This window comes from Nerophis lumbriciformis, linkage group LG06, assembly GCF_033978685.3.
Source record: "Nerophis lumbriciformis linkage group LG06, RoL_Nlum_v2.1, whole genome shotgun sequence".
Classification (NCBI taxonomy): domain Eukaryota; kingdom Metazoa; phylum Chordata; class Actinopteri; order Syngnathiformes; family Syngnathidae; genus Nerophis; species Nerophis lumbriciformis.
The window spans coordinates 810011-826270 of record NC_084553.2 but is presented as its reverse complement, the minus strand read 5'-3'; the positions used below and the strand labels follow the sequence as shown (position 1 = coordinate 826270).

Genomic DNA, 16260 nt, shown 5'->3' with positions numbered 1-16260 from the left:
AATTTAAAAAAATACAAGTACATTTATTAGAATAAAATATAAATAAACCAAAAAATGCATTTATTAAAATAAAATGAAAATAAATAAACACAAAATAAATGTATTAAAAAAAATAAAAAAATAAACACATTTAATAAATGTAACAAAATAAAAACAAACAAATAAAAATACATTACAATAAAATATACATAAACAAAAAAAATGCATTTATTAGAATCAAACACGTTAAAATAAATACATCCAAATACATTTATTAGTATAAAATATAAATAAACCCCAAAAAATGCATTTATTAAGATAAAATTAAAAAAAATACAAATACATTTATTAGAATAAAATATAAATAAACAAAAAATGCATTTATTAAAATAAATAAAAATAAATAAACACAAAATAAATGTATTAAAATAAACACATTTAATAAATGTAACGAAATAAAAATAAACAAATAAAAATACATTAGAATACAATATACATATACAAAAAATGCATTTATTAAAAATAAACACGTAAAAATAAATGTATTAAAATGAATAAATACAAATACGTTTATTAGTATAAATATAAATAAACACAAAAAATGCATTTATCAAAATAAAATTAAAAAAATACAAATACATTTATTAGAATAAAATATAAATAAACAAAAAAATGCATTTATTAAAATAAAATGAAAATAAATGAACACAAAATAAATGTATTAAAATAAAATAAAAATAAACACATTTAATAAATGTAACGAAATAAAAATAAACAAATAAAAATACATTAGAATACAATATACATAAACAAAAAAATGCATTTATTAAAAATAAACACGTAAAAATAAATGTATTAAAATTAATAAATACAAATACGTTTATTAGTATGAAACATAAATAAACACAAAAAATGCATTTATCAAAATAAAATTAAAAAAATACAAATACATTTATTAGAATGAAATATCAATAAACAAAAAAATGCATTTATTAAAATAAAATGAAAATAAATGAACACAAAATAAATGTAATAAAATAAAAATAAACACATTTAATAAATGTAATCAAATAAAAATAAACAAATAAAAATACATTAGAATAAAATATACATAAACAAAAAAAATGCATTTTTTAGAAATAAACACGTTAAAATAAATACATCCAAATACATTTATTAGTATAAAATATAAATAAACCCAAAAAAATTCATTTTTTAAGATAAAATTAAAAAAATACAAATACATTTATTAGAATAAAATATAAATAAACAAAAAAATGCATTTATTAAAATAAAATGAAAATAAATGAACACAAAATAAATGTATTAAAATAAAATAAAAATAAACACATTTAATAAATGTAACGAAATAAAAATAAACAAATAAAAATACATTAGAATACAATATACATAAACAAAAAAATGCATTTATTAAAAATAAACACGTAAAAATAAATGTATTAAAATTAATAAATACAAATACGTTTATTAGTATGAAACATAAATAAACACAAAAAATGCATTTATCAAAATAAAATTAAAAAAATACAAATACATTTATTAGAATGAAATATCAATAAACAAAAAAATGCATTTATTAAAATAAAATGAAAATAAATGAACACAAAATAAATGTAATAAAATAAAAATAAACACATTTAATAAATGTAATCAAATAAAAATAAACAAATAAAAATACATTAGAATAAAATATACATAAACAAAAAAAATGCATTTTTTAGAAATAAACACGTTAAAATAAATACATCCAAATACATTTATTAGTATAAAATATAAATAAACCCAAAAAAATTCATTTTTTAAGATAAAATTAAAAAAATACAAATACATTTATTAGAATAAAATATAAATAAACAAAAAAATGCATTTATTAAAATAAATAAAAATAAATAAACACAAAATAAATGTATTAAAATAAAATTAAAATAAACACATTTAATAAATGTAACGAAATAAAAATAAACAAATAAAAATACATTAGAATACAATATACATATACAAAAAATGCATTTATTAAAAATAAACACGTAAAAATAAATGTATTAAAATGAATAAATACAAATACGTTTATTAGTATAAAACATAAATAAACACAAAAAATGCATTTATCAAAATAAAATTAAAAAAATACAAATACATTTATTAGAATAATTTATAAATAAACAAAAAAATGCATTTATTAAAATAAAATGAAAATAAATAAACACAAAATAAATGTATTAAAATAAACACATTTAATAAATGTAATCAAATAAAAATAAACAAATAAAAATACATTAGAATGAAATATACATAAACCAAAAAAAATGCATTTATTAAAAATAAACACGTAAAAATAAATGTGTTAAGATAAATAAATACAAATACATTTATTAGTATAAAATAAAAATGTCCAGGATATAATAACTAGTTAAGTTGAATTAATGTCCAAGATGTACATTAGTACTTATACTACTTATGTTTATGCTACAATATCACACCTCAGACTACTTATGTTTATGTTACAATATCATACCTCAGACTACTTATGTTTATGTTACAATATCATACCTCAGACTACTTATGTTTATGTTACAATATCATACCTCAGACTACTTATGTTTATGTTACAATATCATACCTCAGACTACTTATGTTTATGTTACAACATCATAAAGACGTTTTTTCTTTCCACCTCAGCTAAGACGGAGCACCAAGCAGAGATGGAGGTTCCGGCGGTCCTAAAGGTGAAAGTCAGCGACTTTTTCCAGCGGCTGGTATGTGGGCTACTAACCTCTCACTCACATTCATGTCCTGGTAATGCGTGTGGTGGATGGTGTGGTAGATGGTGTGGTGGATGGTGTGGTGTGTGATCATGAGCTGCTAGGTGTGTGTCCAGGAGTGTGTGATTGGTCCTGGACACACACCTGAAGAACACTAACACTAACTAAGGTGCTCACCTTTGTGGTGGTGTGTTCATCGGGGTATCTGATCATCAGCGTATCGGACCACCTGGTTGTGGTGGTGTGTTCATCAGGGTATCTGATCATCAGCGTATCGGACCACCTGGTTGTGGTGGTGTGTTCATCAGGGTATCTGATCATCAGGGTATCGGACCACCTGGTTGTGGTGGTGTGTTCATCAGGGTATCTGATCATCAGGGTATCGGACCACCTAGTTGTGGTGGTGTGTTCATCAGGGTATCGGACCACCTGGTTGTGGTGGTGTGTTCATCAGGGTATCTGATCATCAGGGTATCGGACCACCTGGTTGTGGTGGTGTGTTCATCAGGGTATCGGACCACCTGGTTGTGGTGGTGTGTTCATCAGGGTATCTGATCATCAGCGTATCGGACCACCTGGTTGTGGTGGTCTGTTCATCAGGGTATCTGATCATCAGGGTATCGAACCACCTGGTTGTTCCCTGATGATGGTGTCACAAGTTGGTCCTCAGTAAGTCAGATGAGTTGGACTCTGACCTTTGTCACTCATTCTGTTCATTACAGAATGTATTTTGTTTACCTTCTCTTTACCTTCTTTTATCTTTTTTTTTTACCTTCTAATAACCTTCTTTTATCTTTTGTTTACTTTCTATTTACCTTCTTTTATCTACCTTCTTTTATCTACCTTCTTTTACCTTATTTGATCTTTTATTTACTTTCTATGTACCTTTTTTTTAAAATCTTTTTTACCTTCTAATCACCTTCTTTTATCTTTTATTTACCTTTTATGTACCTTCTTTTGTTTTTTTTACCTTCTATTTACCTTCTTTTATCTTTTATTTACTTTCTTTTATTTTCTGTTTACCGTCTTTTATATTTTATTTACTTTCTATTTATCTTCTTTTATCTACCTTCTTTTATCTTTTTTTTTTTACCTTCTAATCACCTTCTTTCATCTTTTATTTACTTTTTATTTAACTTCTATTATCTTTTTTTACGTTCTATTTACCTTTTTCTTTTACCTATTTACCTTCTTTTATCTTTTATTTACTTTCTTTTATTTTCTGTTTACCGTCTTTTATATTTTATTGACTTTTTATTTACCTTCTTTTATCTACCTTCTTTTATCTTTATTTACCTTCTTTTGCGTTCTATTTACCTTCTTCGATCTTTTATTTTCTTTATTTTGCCTTCTATTTACCTTTTTTAATATTGTATCTACATTCTTTTACCTTTTATTTACCATATTTTATTTACTTTATTTTACTTTCCATTTACCTTCTTTTACCGTACATTTACCTTCTTTTAGCATTTATTTATCTTCTATTACCTTACATTCACCTTTTACTTACCTCCTATTTAAAAAAAATGTTACGTTTTATTCACCTTCTTTTACCTTCTATTCACCTTATTTTATCTACCTTCTTTTATCTTTTTTTACCTTCTTTTGCCTTCTATTTACCTTCTTCGATCTTTTATTTTCTTTATTTTGCCTTCCATTTACCTTTTTTAATATTGTATCTACATTCTTTTACCTTTTATTTACCGTCTTTTATCTTTTATTTACTTTATTTTACTTTCCATTTACCTTCTTTTACCGTACATTTACCTTCTTTTAGCATTTATTTATCTTCTATTACCTTACATTCACCTTTTACTTACCTCCTATTTAAAAAAATGTTACGTTTTATTTACCTTCTTTTACCTTCTATTCACCTTATTTTATCTACCTTCTTTTATCTTTATTTACCTTCTTTTGCCTTCTATTTACCTTCTTCTATTTTTTATTTTCTTTATTTTGCCTTCCATTTACTTTTTTTAATATTGTATCTACATTCTTTTACCTTTTATTTACGGTCTTTTATCTTTTATTTACTTTATTTTACTTTCCATTTACCTTCTTTTACCGTACATTTACCTTCTTTTAGCATTTATTTATCTTCTATTACCTTACATTCACCTTTTACTTACCTCCTATTTAAAAAAATGTTACGTTTTATTCACCTTCTTTTACCTTCTATTCACCTTATTTCATCTACCTTCTTTTATCTTTATTTACCTTCTTTTGCCTTCTATTTACCTTCTTCGATCTTTTATTTTCTTTATTTTGCCTTCTATTTACCTTTTTTAATATTGTATCTACATTCTTTTACCTTTTATTTACGGTCTTTTATCTTTTATTTACTTTATTTTACTTTCCATTTACCTTCTTTTACCTTACATTTACCTTCTTTTAGCATTTATTTATCTTCTATTACCTTACATTCACCTTTTACTTACCTCCTATTTAAAAAAAGTTACGTTTTATTTACCTTCTTTTACTTCTATTCACCTTATTTTATCTACCTTCTTTTATCTTTTTTTTACCTTCTTTTGCCTTCTATTTACCTTCTTCTATCTTTTATTTACTTTATGTTGCCTTCTATTTACCTTCTATTTTTTATTTTCTTTATTTTGCCTTCTATTTACCTTTTTTAAAAATTGTATCTACATTCTTTTACCTTTTATTTACCATCTCTTATCTTTTATTTATTTTACTTTCCATTTACCTTCTTTTACCGTACATTTACCTTCTTTTAGCATTTATTTATCTTCTATTACCTTACATTCACCTTTTACTTACCGGTACCTCCTATTTAAAAAAAATGTATGTTTTATTTACCTTCTTTTACCTTCTATTCACCTTATTTTATCTACCTTCTTTTACATATTTTTTTACCTTCTTTTGCCTTCTATTTACTTTCATCTATATTTTATTTACTTTCTTTTACCTTCTATTTACTGTCTTTTATCTTTTATTTACTTTATTTTACTATTAAATATATACCTCCTTTTACATTACATTTACCTTTTACTTATCTCCTATTTAAAAAATGTTTACCTTTTATTTACCTTCTTTCAACCTTCTTTATCTTTTTATTTAACTTTTTTAACCTATTTACCTTTTTCTTACCTCCTATTTATTTATTATTTTCCTTTTTTTTACCTTCTTTTACTTTCTATTTACCTTTTAATTAACTTTTTTTTTACTTATATTTAGCTTTTTCTACAATATATATTTTTACCTTCAAATTGTTTCACTATATTTGACCATATTTTACCTTCTAATTAACTTATTTTACAATCTTTTACTATCTTTTACCTTCTATTTAGCTTTTTTTTACCTTCCTTTATGCAATATGGATGATATAAATGTCAAATTAGTTCCACTCATTAAACGATTAATCAAAGACTTTAAATGGAAGTAATTAATAGTTGCAGTCTTAATTATTTCACCTATTTTGAAGGATGTTTGATTTCAAGCCTTGTTTGTAATTATTTAACAATTCTATTAAATTGTAGTTTTGTCCTGACAAAATGTGCCGCCGTCCATCGCCATCGTTTCCATGACAACACAGATAACAATCTGCACTTTTCAAACTCTTTGCTTGGGGGTCGCTCCTTTTGCAGCAGGCGTCTTGGTAAGTTTTCACAACGCCAAGCCATACTTTTTGTAGACGGGTTACTTTCAGATCCGACAAGATGGTTCCGTCATCTGCCGTCTTGTGTACACAAATCCCTTTTGTTCCAGTTCTTACCGGCGCTAATCTCGTTAGCATGGCGGCTACGCTCTTTCTTGTCCTCTCATTCCACGGCCCAGCGGGGAAGATACTGTAAGGATTTAGACCGATGTTCCCAGGAGATAAAATGGCCCGTTAAAAATCCAACTACCGTATTTTCCCCCGGCTATTGACTATTCACCGCTATATAAGCCACACCCACTGAATATTTTTCCACATATTAGCCGCTGATATATAGGTTATTTACACAGAAATATTCTGTAAATGTTTATTTACATACCTTAATTGTTTCCTGTGGAGGGGGGTGTGGCCTGCGGGCCTGCAGCGAAGCGGGGGTGTACCAGGACCGGCCTCGAAATCAGCGACAGATGGCTCACCTGGGCCTGGTTATCTAATCACCTGTCGCTCTGTTATAAGTGGCAGCCGGGAGTGACGAGGACCTTGTGCTGAAAAGCAAACAAATGGGAAAACGCTGAAAATAAACCAGCATTAAATCCTGAAACCTGGGCTCTCATGTCGGTGATTGGTGGTCTGGAGAACCCACGGGGGGGGGCAACCTCCACATTTCCAAACAGTGTCTGTGACACGGCAGTAAAACGGGTGATCAAACAAAACAGAAGTCATGGTCATGGACCCGCTAGCCGCACAAGCTAGCTCTCCAATCAGCTCGGCAGGTGACGTTTTTGGTGAATTTACTGAGGAATTTGTGAAGCTGAAACTTGTATCTACCTTCTTTTACCTTATTTGATCTTTTATTTACTTTCTATGTACCTTCTTTTATCTTTTTTACCTTCTAATCACCTTCTTTTATCTTTTATTTACCTTATATACCTTATTTTGTTTTTTTACCTTCTATTTACCTTCTTCTATCTTTTATTTACTTTCTTTTATTTTCTGTTTACCGTCTTTTATATTTTATTTACTTTCTATTTATCTTCTTTTATCTACCTTCTTTTATCTTTTTTACCTTCTAATCACCTTCTTTTATCTTTTATTTACTTTTTATTTAACTTCTATTATCTTTTTTTACGTTCTATTTACCTTTTTCTTTTACCTACTATTTACCTTCTTTTATCTTTTATTTACTTTCTTTTATTTTCTGTTTACCGTCTTTTATATTTTATTGACTTTATTTACCTTCTTTTATCTTTATTTACCTTCTTTTGCCTTCAATTTACCTTCTTCGATCTTTTATTTTCTTTATTTTGCCTTCTATTTACCTTTTTTAATATTGTATCTACATTCTTTTACCTTTTATTTACCATCTTTTATTTACTTTATTTCACTTTCCATTTGCCTTCTTTTACCTTACATTTACCTTCTTTTAGCATTTATTTATCTTCTATTACCTTACATTCACCTTTTACTTACCTCCTATTTAAAAAAAAGTTACGTTTTATTCACCTTCTTTTACCTTCTATTCACCTTATTTTATCTACTTTCTTTTATCTTTTTTTTTTTTACCTTCTTTTGCCTTCTATTTACCTTCTTCTATATTTTATTTACTTTCTTTTACCTTCTATTTACCGTCTTTTATCTTTTATTTACTTTATTTTACTATCTACATACCTTCTTTTACCTTACATTTACCTTTTACTTACCTCCTATTTAAAAAATGTTTACCTTTTATTTACCTTCTATCAACCTTCTTTATCTTTTTATTTAACTTTTTTAACCTATTTACCTTTTTCTTACCTCCTATTTATTTATTATTTTCCTTTTTTTTACCTTCTTTTACTTTTTCTTACCATCTATTTATCTTCTTCTACAATATATATTTTTCCCTTCTAATTGTTTTACTGTATTTGACCATATTTTACCTTCTAATTAACTTATTTTACAATCTTTTATTATCTTTTACTATCTTTTACCTTCTATTTAGCTTTTTTTTTTACCTTCCTTTATGCAATATGGATGATATAAATGTCAAATTAGTTCCACTCATTAAACGATTAATCAAAGACTTTAAATGGAAGTAATTAATAGTTGCAGTCTTAATTATTTCCAACTACCGTATTTTCCCCGGCTATTGACTATTCACCGCTATATAAGCCACACCCACTAAATATTTTTCCACATATTAGCCGCTGATATATAGGTTATTTACACAGAAATATTCTGTAAATGTTTATTTACATACCTTAATTGTTTCCTGTGGAGGGGGGTGTGGCCTGCGGGCCTGCAGCGAAGCGGGGGTTGTACCAGGACCGGCCTCGAAATCAGCGACCGATGGCTCACCTGGGCCTGGTTATCTAATCACCTGTCGCTCTGTTATAAGTGGCAGCCGGGAGTGACGAGGACCTTGTGCTGGAAAGCAAACAAATGGGAAAACGCTGAAAATAAACCGGCATTAAATCCTGAAACCTGGGCTCTCGTGTCGGTGATTGGTGGTCTGGAGAACCCACGGGGGGCGGGGGGGCAACCTCTACATTTCCAAACAGTGTCTGTGACACGGCAGTAAAACGGATGATCAAACAAAACAGAAGTCATGGTCATGGACCCGCTAGCCGCACAAGCTAGCTCTCCAATCAGCTCAGCAGGTGACGTTTTTGGTGAATTTACTGAGGAATTTGTGAAGCTGAAACTTTTATCTACCTTCTTCTACCTTATTTGATCTTTTATTTACTTTCTATGTACCTTCTTTTATATTTTTTACCTTCTAATCACCTTCTTTTATCTTTTATTTACTTTATATACCTTATTTTGTTTTTTTACATTCTATTTACCTTCTTTTATTTTTTATTTACTTTCTTTTATTTTCTGTTTACCGTCTTTTATATTTTATTTACTTTCTATTTATCTTCTTTTATCTACCTTCTTTTATCTTTTTTAACTTCTAATCACCTTCTTTTATCTTTTATTTACTTTTTATTTAACTTCTATTATCTTTTTTTACGTTTTATTTACCTTTTTCTTTTATCTAGAATTTACCTTCTTTTATCTTTTATTTACTTTCTTTTATTTTCTGTTGACTTTTTATTTACCTTCTTTTATCTTTTATTTACTTTCTTTTATTTTCTGTTTACCGTCTTTTATATTTTATTTACTTTCTATTCATCTTCTTTTATCTACCTTCTTTTATCTTTTTTTTAACTTCTAATCACCTTCTTTTATCTTTTATTTACTTTTTATTTAACTTCTATTATCTTTTTTTACGTTCTATTTACCTTTTTCTTTTACCTAGTATTTACCTTCTTTTATCTTTTATTTACTTTCTTTTATTTTCTGTTGACTTTTTATTTACCTTCTTTTATCTACCTTCTTTTATCTTTATTTACCTTCTTTTGCCTTCTATTTACCTTCTTCGATCTTTTATTTTCTTTATTTTGCCTTCTATTTACCTTTTTTAATATTGTATCTACATTCTTTTACCTTTTATTTACCATCTTTTATTTACTTTATTTCACTTTCCATTTGCCTTCTTTTACCTTACATTTACCTTCTTTTAGCATTTATTTATCTTCTATTACCTTACATTCACCTTTTACTTACCTCCTATTTAAAAAAATGTTACGTTTTATTCACCTTCTTTTACCTTCTATTCACCTTATTTTATCTACCTTCTTTTATATATATATTTTTTACCTTCTTTTGCCTTCTATTTACCTTCTTCTATCTTTTATTTACTTTATGTTGCCTTCTATTTACCTTCTTCGATCTTTTATTTTCTTTATTTTGCCTTCTATTTACCTTTTTTAATATTGTATCTACATTCTTTTACCTTTTATTTACCATCTTTTATCTTTTATTTACTTTATTTTACTTTCCATTTACCTTCTTTTACCGTACATTTACCTTCTTTTAGCATTTATTTATCTTCTATTACCTTACATTCACCTTTTACTTACCTCCTATTTAAAAAAAGTTTACGTTTTATTTACCTTCTTTTACCTTCTATTCACCTTATTTTATCTACCTTCTTTTATCTTTATTTACCTTCTTTTGCCTTCAATTTACCTTCTTCGATCTTTTATTTTCTTTATTTTGCCTTCTATTTACCTTTTTTAATATTGTATCTACATTCTTTTACCTTTTATTTACCGTCTTTTATCTTTTATTTACTTTATTTTACTTTCCATTTACCTTCTTTTACCGTACATTTACCTTCTTTTAGCATTTATTTATCTTCTATTACCTTACATTCACCTTTTACTTACCTCCTATTTAAAAAAATGTTACGTTTTATTTACCTTCTTTTACCTTCTATTCACCTTATTTTATCTACCTTCTTTTATATATATTTTTTTTACCTTCTTTTGCCTTCTATTTACCTTCTTCTATCTTTTATTTACTTTATGTTGCCTTCTATTTACCTTCTTCGATCTTTTATTTTCTTTATTTTGCCTTCTATTTACCTTTTTTAATATTGTATCTACATTCTTTTACCTTTTATTTGCTTTATTTTACTTTCCATTTACCTTCTTTTACCGTACATTTACCTTCTTTTAGCATTTATTTATCTTCTATTACCTTACATTCACCTTTTACTTACCTCCTATTTAAAAAAAAATTACGTTTTTTACCTTCTTTCACCTTATTTTATCTACCTTCTTTTATATATATTTTTTAACCTTCTTTTGCCTTCTATTTACCTTCATCTATATTTTATTTACTTTATTTTGCCTTCTATTTACCTTCTTTAATATTGTATTTACTTTCTTTTACCTTCTATTTACCGTCTTTTATCTTTTATTTACTTTATTTTACTATTAAATATATACCTCTTTTTACATTACATTTACCTTTTACTTACCTCCTATTTAAAAAATGTTTACCTTTTATTTACCTTCTATCAACCTTCTTTATCTTTTTATTTAACTTTTTTAACCTATTTACCTTTTTCTTACCTCCTATTTATTTATTATTTTCCTTTTTTTTACCTTCTTTTACTTTTTCTTACCATCTATTTATCTTCTTCTACAATATATTTTTTCCCTTCTAATTGTTTTACTGTATTTGACCATATTTTACCTTCTAATTAACTTATTTTACAATCTTTTATTATCTTTTACTATCTTTTACCTTCTATTTAGCTTTTTTTTACCTTCCTTTATGCAATATGGATGATATAAATGTCAAATTAGTTCCACTCATTAAACGATTAATCAAAGACTTTAAATGGAAGTAATTAATAGTTGCAGTCTTAATTATTTCACCTATTTTGAAGGATGTTTGATTTCAAGCCTTGTTTGTAATTATTTAACAATTCTATTAAATTGTAGTTTTGTCCTGACAAAATGTGCCGCCGCCATCGCCATCGTTTCCATGACAACACAGATAACAATCTGCACTTTTCAAACTCTTTGTTTTGGGGTCGCTCCTTTTGCAGCAGGCGTCTTGGTAAGTTTTCACAACGCCAAGCCATACTTTTTGTAGACGGGTTACTTTCAGATCCGACAAGATGGTTCCGTCATCTGCCGTCTTGTGTACACAAATCCCTTTTGTTCCAGTTCTTACCGGCGCTAATCTCGTTAGCATGGCGGCTATGCTCTTTCTTGTCCTCTCATTCCACGGCCCAGCGGGGAAGATACTGTAAGGATTTAGACCGATGTTCCCAGGAGATAAAATGGCCCGTTAAAAATCCAACTACCGTATTTTCCCCCGGCTATTGACTATTCACCGCTATATAAGCCACACCCACTGAATATTTTTCCACATATTAGCCGCTGATATATAGGTTATTTACACAGAAATATTCTGTAAATGTTTATTTACATACCTTAATTGTTTCCTGTGGAGGGGGGTGTGGCCTGCGGGCCTGCAGCGAAGCGGGGGTTGTACCAGGACCGGCCTCGAAATCAGCGACCGATGGCTCACCTGGGCCCGGTTATCTAATCACCTGTCGCTCTGTTATAAGTGGCAGCCGGGAGTGACGAGGACCTTGTGCTGAAAAGCAAACAAATGGGAAAACGCTGAAAATAAACCGGCATTAAATCCTGAAACCTGGACTCTCGTGTCGGTGATTGGTGGTCTGGAGAACCCACGGGGGGCAACCTCCACATTTCCAAACAGTGTCTGTGACATGGCAGTAAAACGGCTGATCAAACAAAACAGAAGTCATGGTCATGGACCCGCTAGATACTTGAATTTCAGTGTTCATTTATTTACACATATACACACATAACACTCATCTACTCATTGTTGAGTTAAGGGTTGAATTGTCCATCCTTGTTCTATTCTCTGTCACTATTTCAGAACACACACATTATACAAATATACATTATAAAATCAATAAGAAAACGGGAGCTCTAATTTGGGAGTCTGAATTAGGATCAGAAGTTCCTATGTAAACATTGCGCGCTCACGTCGCCTTTTTGTATTGATTACTGCAGCTGCGCACCGGATTCATTCACAAATACAAACTACAACTCACAAACACTTTAGAGTTAGGCTCCGCCATCAGAATGTGTACTCAAACTTATAAAGATCACATGGATATTATTCAGTGAGTTGATTCACCAAAACTAACCTGTTATACAGGAGGGAAAAAAAGCACACAGGACGTTTCAATTGTTCACAGACTGGTCGCGCTCATCAGAATGACAAGACACTTCCGGTCTGCAGGCGATAGCGTTCAATTGGGAAGAAACGCCCTACTCGCAATGTGAATACTGATAAATGTGTAATGACAGCTCCAAAAAACGAATTCAAACCACAAAATAAACGAAATAAATCAACACAAAAATGTGACACATTATGGGTGGGTCACATGTGCATGTACAGTAGATGGCAGTATTGTCCTGTTTAAAAGTGTCACAACATTGCTGTTTACGGTAGACGCTGTTGTTAGTGTGTTGTCAACACGTCACTCAGGTCCGCCTGAATTTCGGGAGTTTTTCGGGAGGAAATTTGTCCCGGGAGGTTTTCGGGAGAGGCGCTGAAATATCCGAACCGACACGGTACCTGGTCCCGGTACCCTGGGGGGGGCGCCACCAATGTACGCTACTTTTTGTGCGTGCTAATAAATATTATTTGATAACAAAACTGTATTTATTATTAATGTCATATTTAAAAACTAACGTATGTTGTTTAAGTCGGAAGAAGGCGGGTTCAATGTATATATATTATAATATATTTTTATTTAAATGAAGATATGAAATAATCCTAAATGAAATATTTATATTATTGTATATACTAGGGCAGGGGTCACCAACGCGGTGCCCGCGGTCACCAGGTCGCCCGTAAGGACCAGATCAGTCGCCCGCTCACCTGTTCTAAAAATAGCTCAAAGAGCAGCACTTACCAGTGAGCTGCCTCTATTTTTTTTAATTGTATTTATTTACTAGCAAGCTGGTCTCGCTTTGCTCCACATTTTTAATTCTAAAAAGAGACAAAACTCAAATAGAATTTGAAAATCCACGAAAATATTTTAAAGACTTGGTCTTCACTTGGAATAAGCGGTAGAAAATGGATGGATGGATGGGTCTTCACTTGTTTAAATAAATTCATTTATTTTTTTTACTTTGCTTCTTATTACTTTTAGAAATACAATTTTAGAGAAAAAAATACAACCTTAAAAATGATTTTTAGGATTTTTAAACAAATATACCTTTTTACCTTTTAAATTTCTTCCTCTTCTTTCCTGACAATTTAAATCAATGTTCAAGTAAAAAAAAAAAATTTTTATTATTGTAAAGAATAATAAATATTTTAGCTTCTGTTTTTTTGACGAAGAATATTTGTGAAATATTTCTTCAAACTTACTATGATTAAAATTAAAAAAAAATTATTCTGGCAAATCTAGAAAAATCTGTAGAATCAAATTTAAATCTTATTTCAAAGTATTTTGAATTTCTTGTTCTGGAAAATCTAGAAGAAATACTGATTTGTCTTTGTTAGAAATATAGCTTGGTCCAATTTGTTAAATATTCTAACAAAGTGCAGATTGGATTTTAACCAATTTAAAAACATGTCATCAAAATTCTAAAAATGTATCTTAATCAGGAAAAATGACTAATGATGTTCCATAAATTATTTTTTTAATTTTTTCAAAAAGATTCAAATGAGCTAGTTTTTCTCTTCTTTTTGTCGGTTGAATTTTGAATTTTAAAGAGTCGAAATTGAAGATAAACTATGTTTCAAATTTTTTTTCGTGTTTTCTCCTCTTTTAAACCGTTCAATTAAGTGTTTTTTTCATCATTTATTCTCTACAAAAAACCTTCCGTAAAAGGAAAAAAAAATGTACGACGGAATGACAGACAGAAATACCCATTTTTTTTATATATATAAATTTATTTATTTAGCTATTTTTGTTTAAATCACACTTACGTGTAACTTACAAATGACAATATATTTATTTATTTAAGTGTGTATCAAACTGGTAGCCCTTCGCAAAAGAGACAAAACTCAAATAGAATTTGAAAATCCACGAAAAATATTTTAAAGACTTGGTCTTCACTTGGAATAAGCGGTAGAAAATGGATGGATGGATGGGTCTTCACTTGTTTAAATAAATTCATTTTTTTTTTTTACTTTGCTTCTTATTACTTTTAGAAATACAATTTTAGAGAAAAAACACAACCTTAAAAATGATTTTTAGGATTTTTAAACAAATATACCTTTTAAATTTCTTCCTCTTCTTTCCTGACAATTTAAATCAATGTTCAAGTAAAAAAAAATTTTTTTTATTATTGTAAAGAATAATAAATATTTTAGCTTCTGTTTTTTTTGACGAAGAATATTTGTGAAATATTTCTTCAAACTTACTATGATCAAAATTCAAAAAAATTATTCTGGCAAATCTATTATTTTCGGGTCTCCCTATGTCTAGCATTAAAAAATTACAGTTGGTACAAAATGCGGCTGCTAGACTTTTGACAAGAACAAGAAAGTTTGATCATATTACGCCTATACTGTATATACACCTTTATATACATATATACATATATATATACCTATACTGGCTCACCTGCACTGGCTTCCTGTGCACTTAAGATGTGACTTTAAGGTTTTACTACTTACGTATAAAATACTACACGGTCTAGCTCCGTCCTATCTTGTCGATTGCATTGTACCATATGTCCCGGCAAGAAATCTGCGTTCAAAGAACTCCGGCTTATTAGTGATTCCCAGAGCCCAAAAAAAGTCTGCGGGCTATAGAGCGTTTTCTATTGGGGCTCCAGTACTATGGAATGCCCTCCCGGTAACAATTAGAGATGCTACCTCAGTAGAAACATTTAAGTCCCATCTCAAAACTCATTTGTATACTCTAGCCTTTGAATAGACCCCCCTGTTAGACCAGTTGATCTGCCGTTTCTTTTCTTTTCTCCTCTGCTCCCCTTTTCCTTGGGGGGGGGGGGGGGGGGGGCACAGGTCCGGTGGCCATGGATGAAGTGCTGGCTGTCCAGAGTCGGGACCCGGGGTGGACCGCTCGCCTGTGCATCGGCTGGGAACATCTCTACGCTGCTGACCCGTCTCCGCTCGGGATGGTGTCCTGCTGGCCCCACTATGGACTGGACTCTTACTATTATGTTGGATCCACTATGGACTGGACTCTCACAATATTATGTCAGACCCACTCGACATCCATTGCTTTCGGTCTCCCCTAGAGGGGGGGGGGGGGTTACCCACATATGCGGTCCTCTCCAAGGTTTCTCATAGTCATTCACATCGACGTCCCACTGGGGTGAGTTTTTCCTTGCCCTTATGTGGGCTTTGTACCGAGGATGTCGTTGTGGCTTGTGCAGCCCTTTGAGACACTTGTGATTTAGGGCTATATAAATAAACATTGATTGATTGATTGATTGATTTGTCTTTGTTAGAAATATAGCTTGGTCCAAT

General features: G+C 29.6%; 1 protein-coding gene across 2 annotated transcripts in view; it reads left to right on the top strand.

Moving 5' to 3' along the window:
• The window catches only part of LOC133608236 (rhophilin-2-like), a 114157-nt gene that overhangs the window by 88667 nt on the left and 9230 nt on the right, over positions 1-16260 (top strand). The window contains exon 12 of one of the 2 annotated variants that reach the window (XM_061963441.1): positions 2680-2726. In XM_061963441.1, the coding sequence (XP_061819425.1) occupies positions 2680-2726 (47 nt within the window). Of the gene's footprint in view, positions 1-2679; positions 2757-16260 lie in introns of both variants that reach the window. The other variant, XM_061963440.1, reaches the window with a different exon arrangement.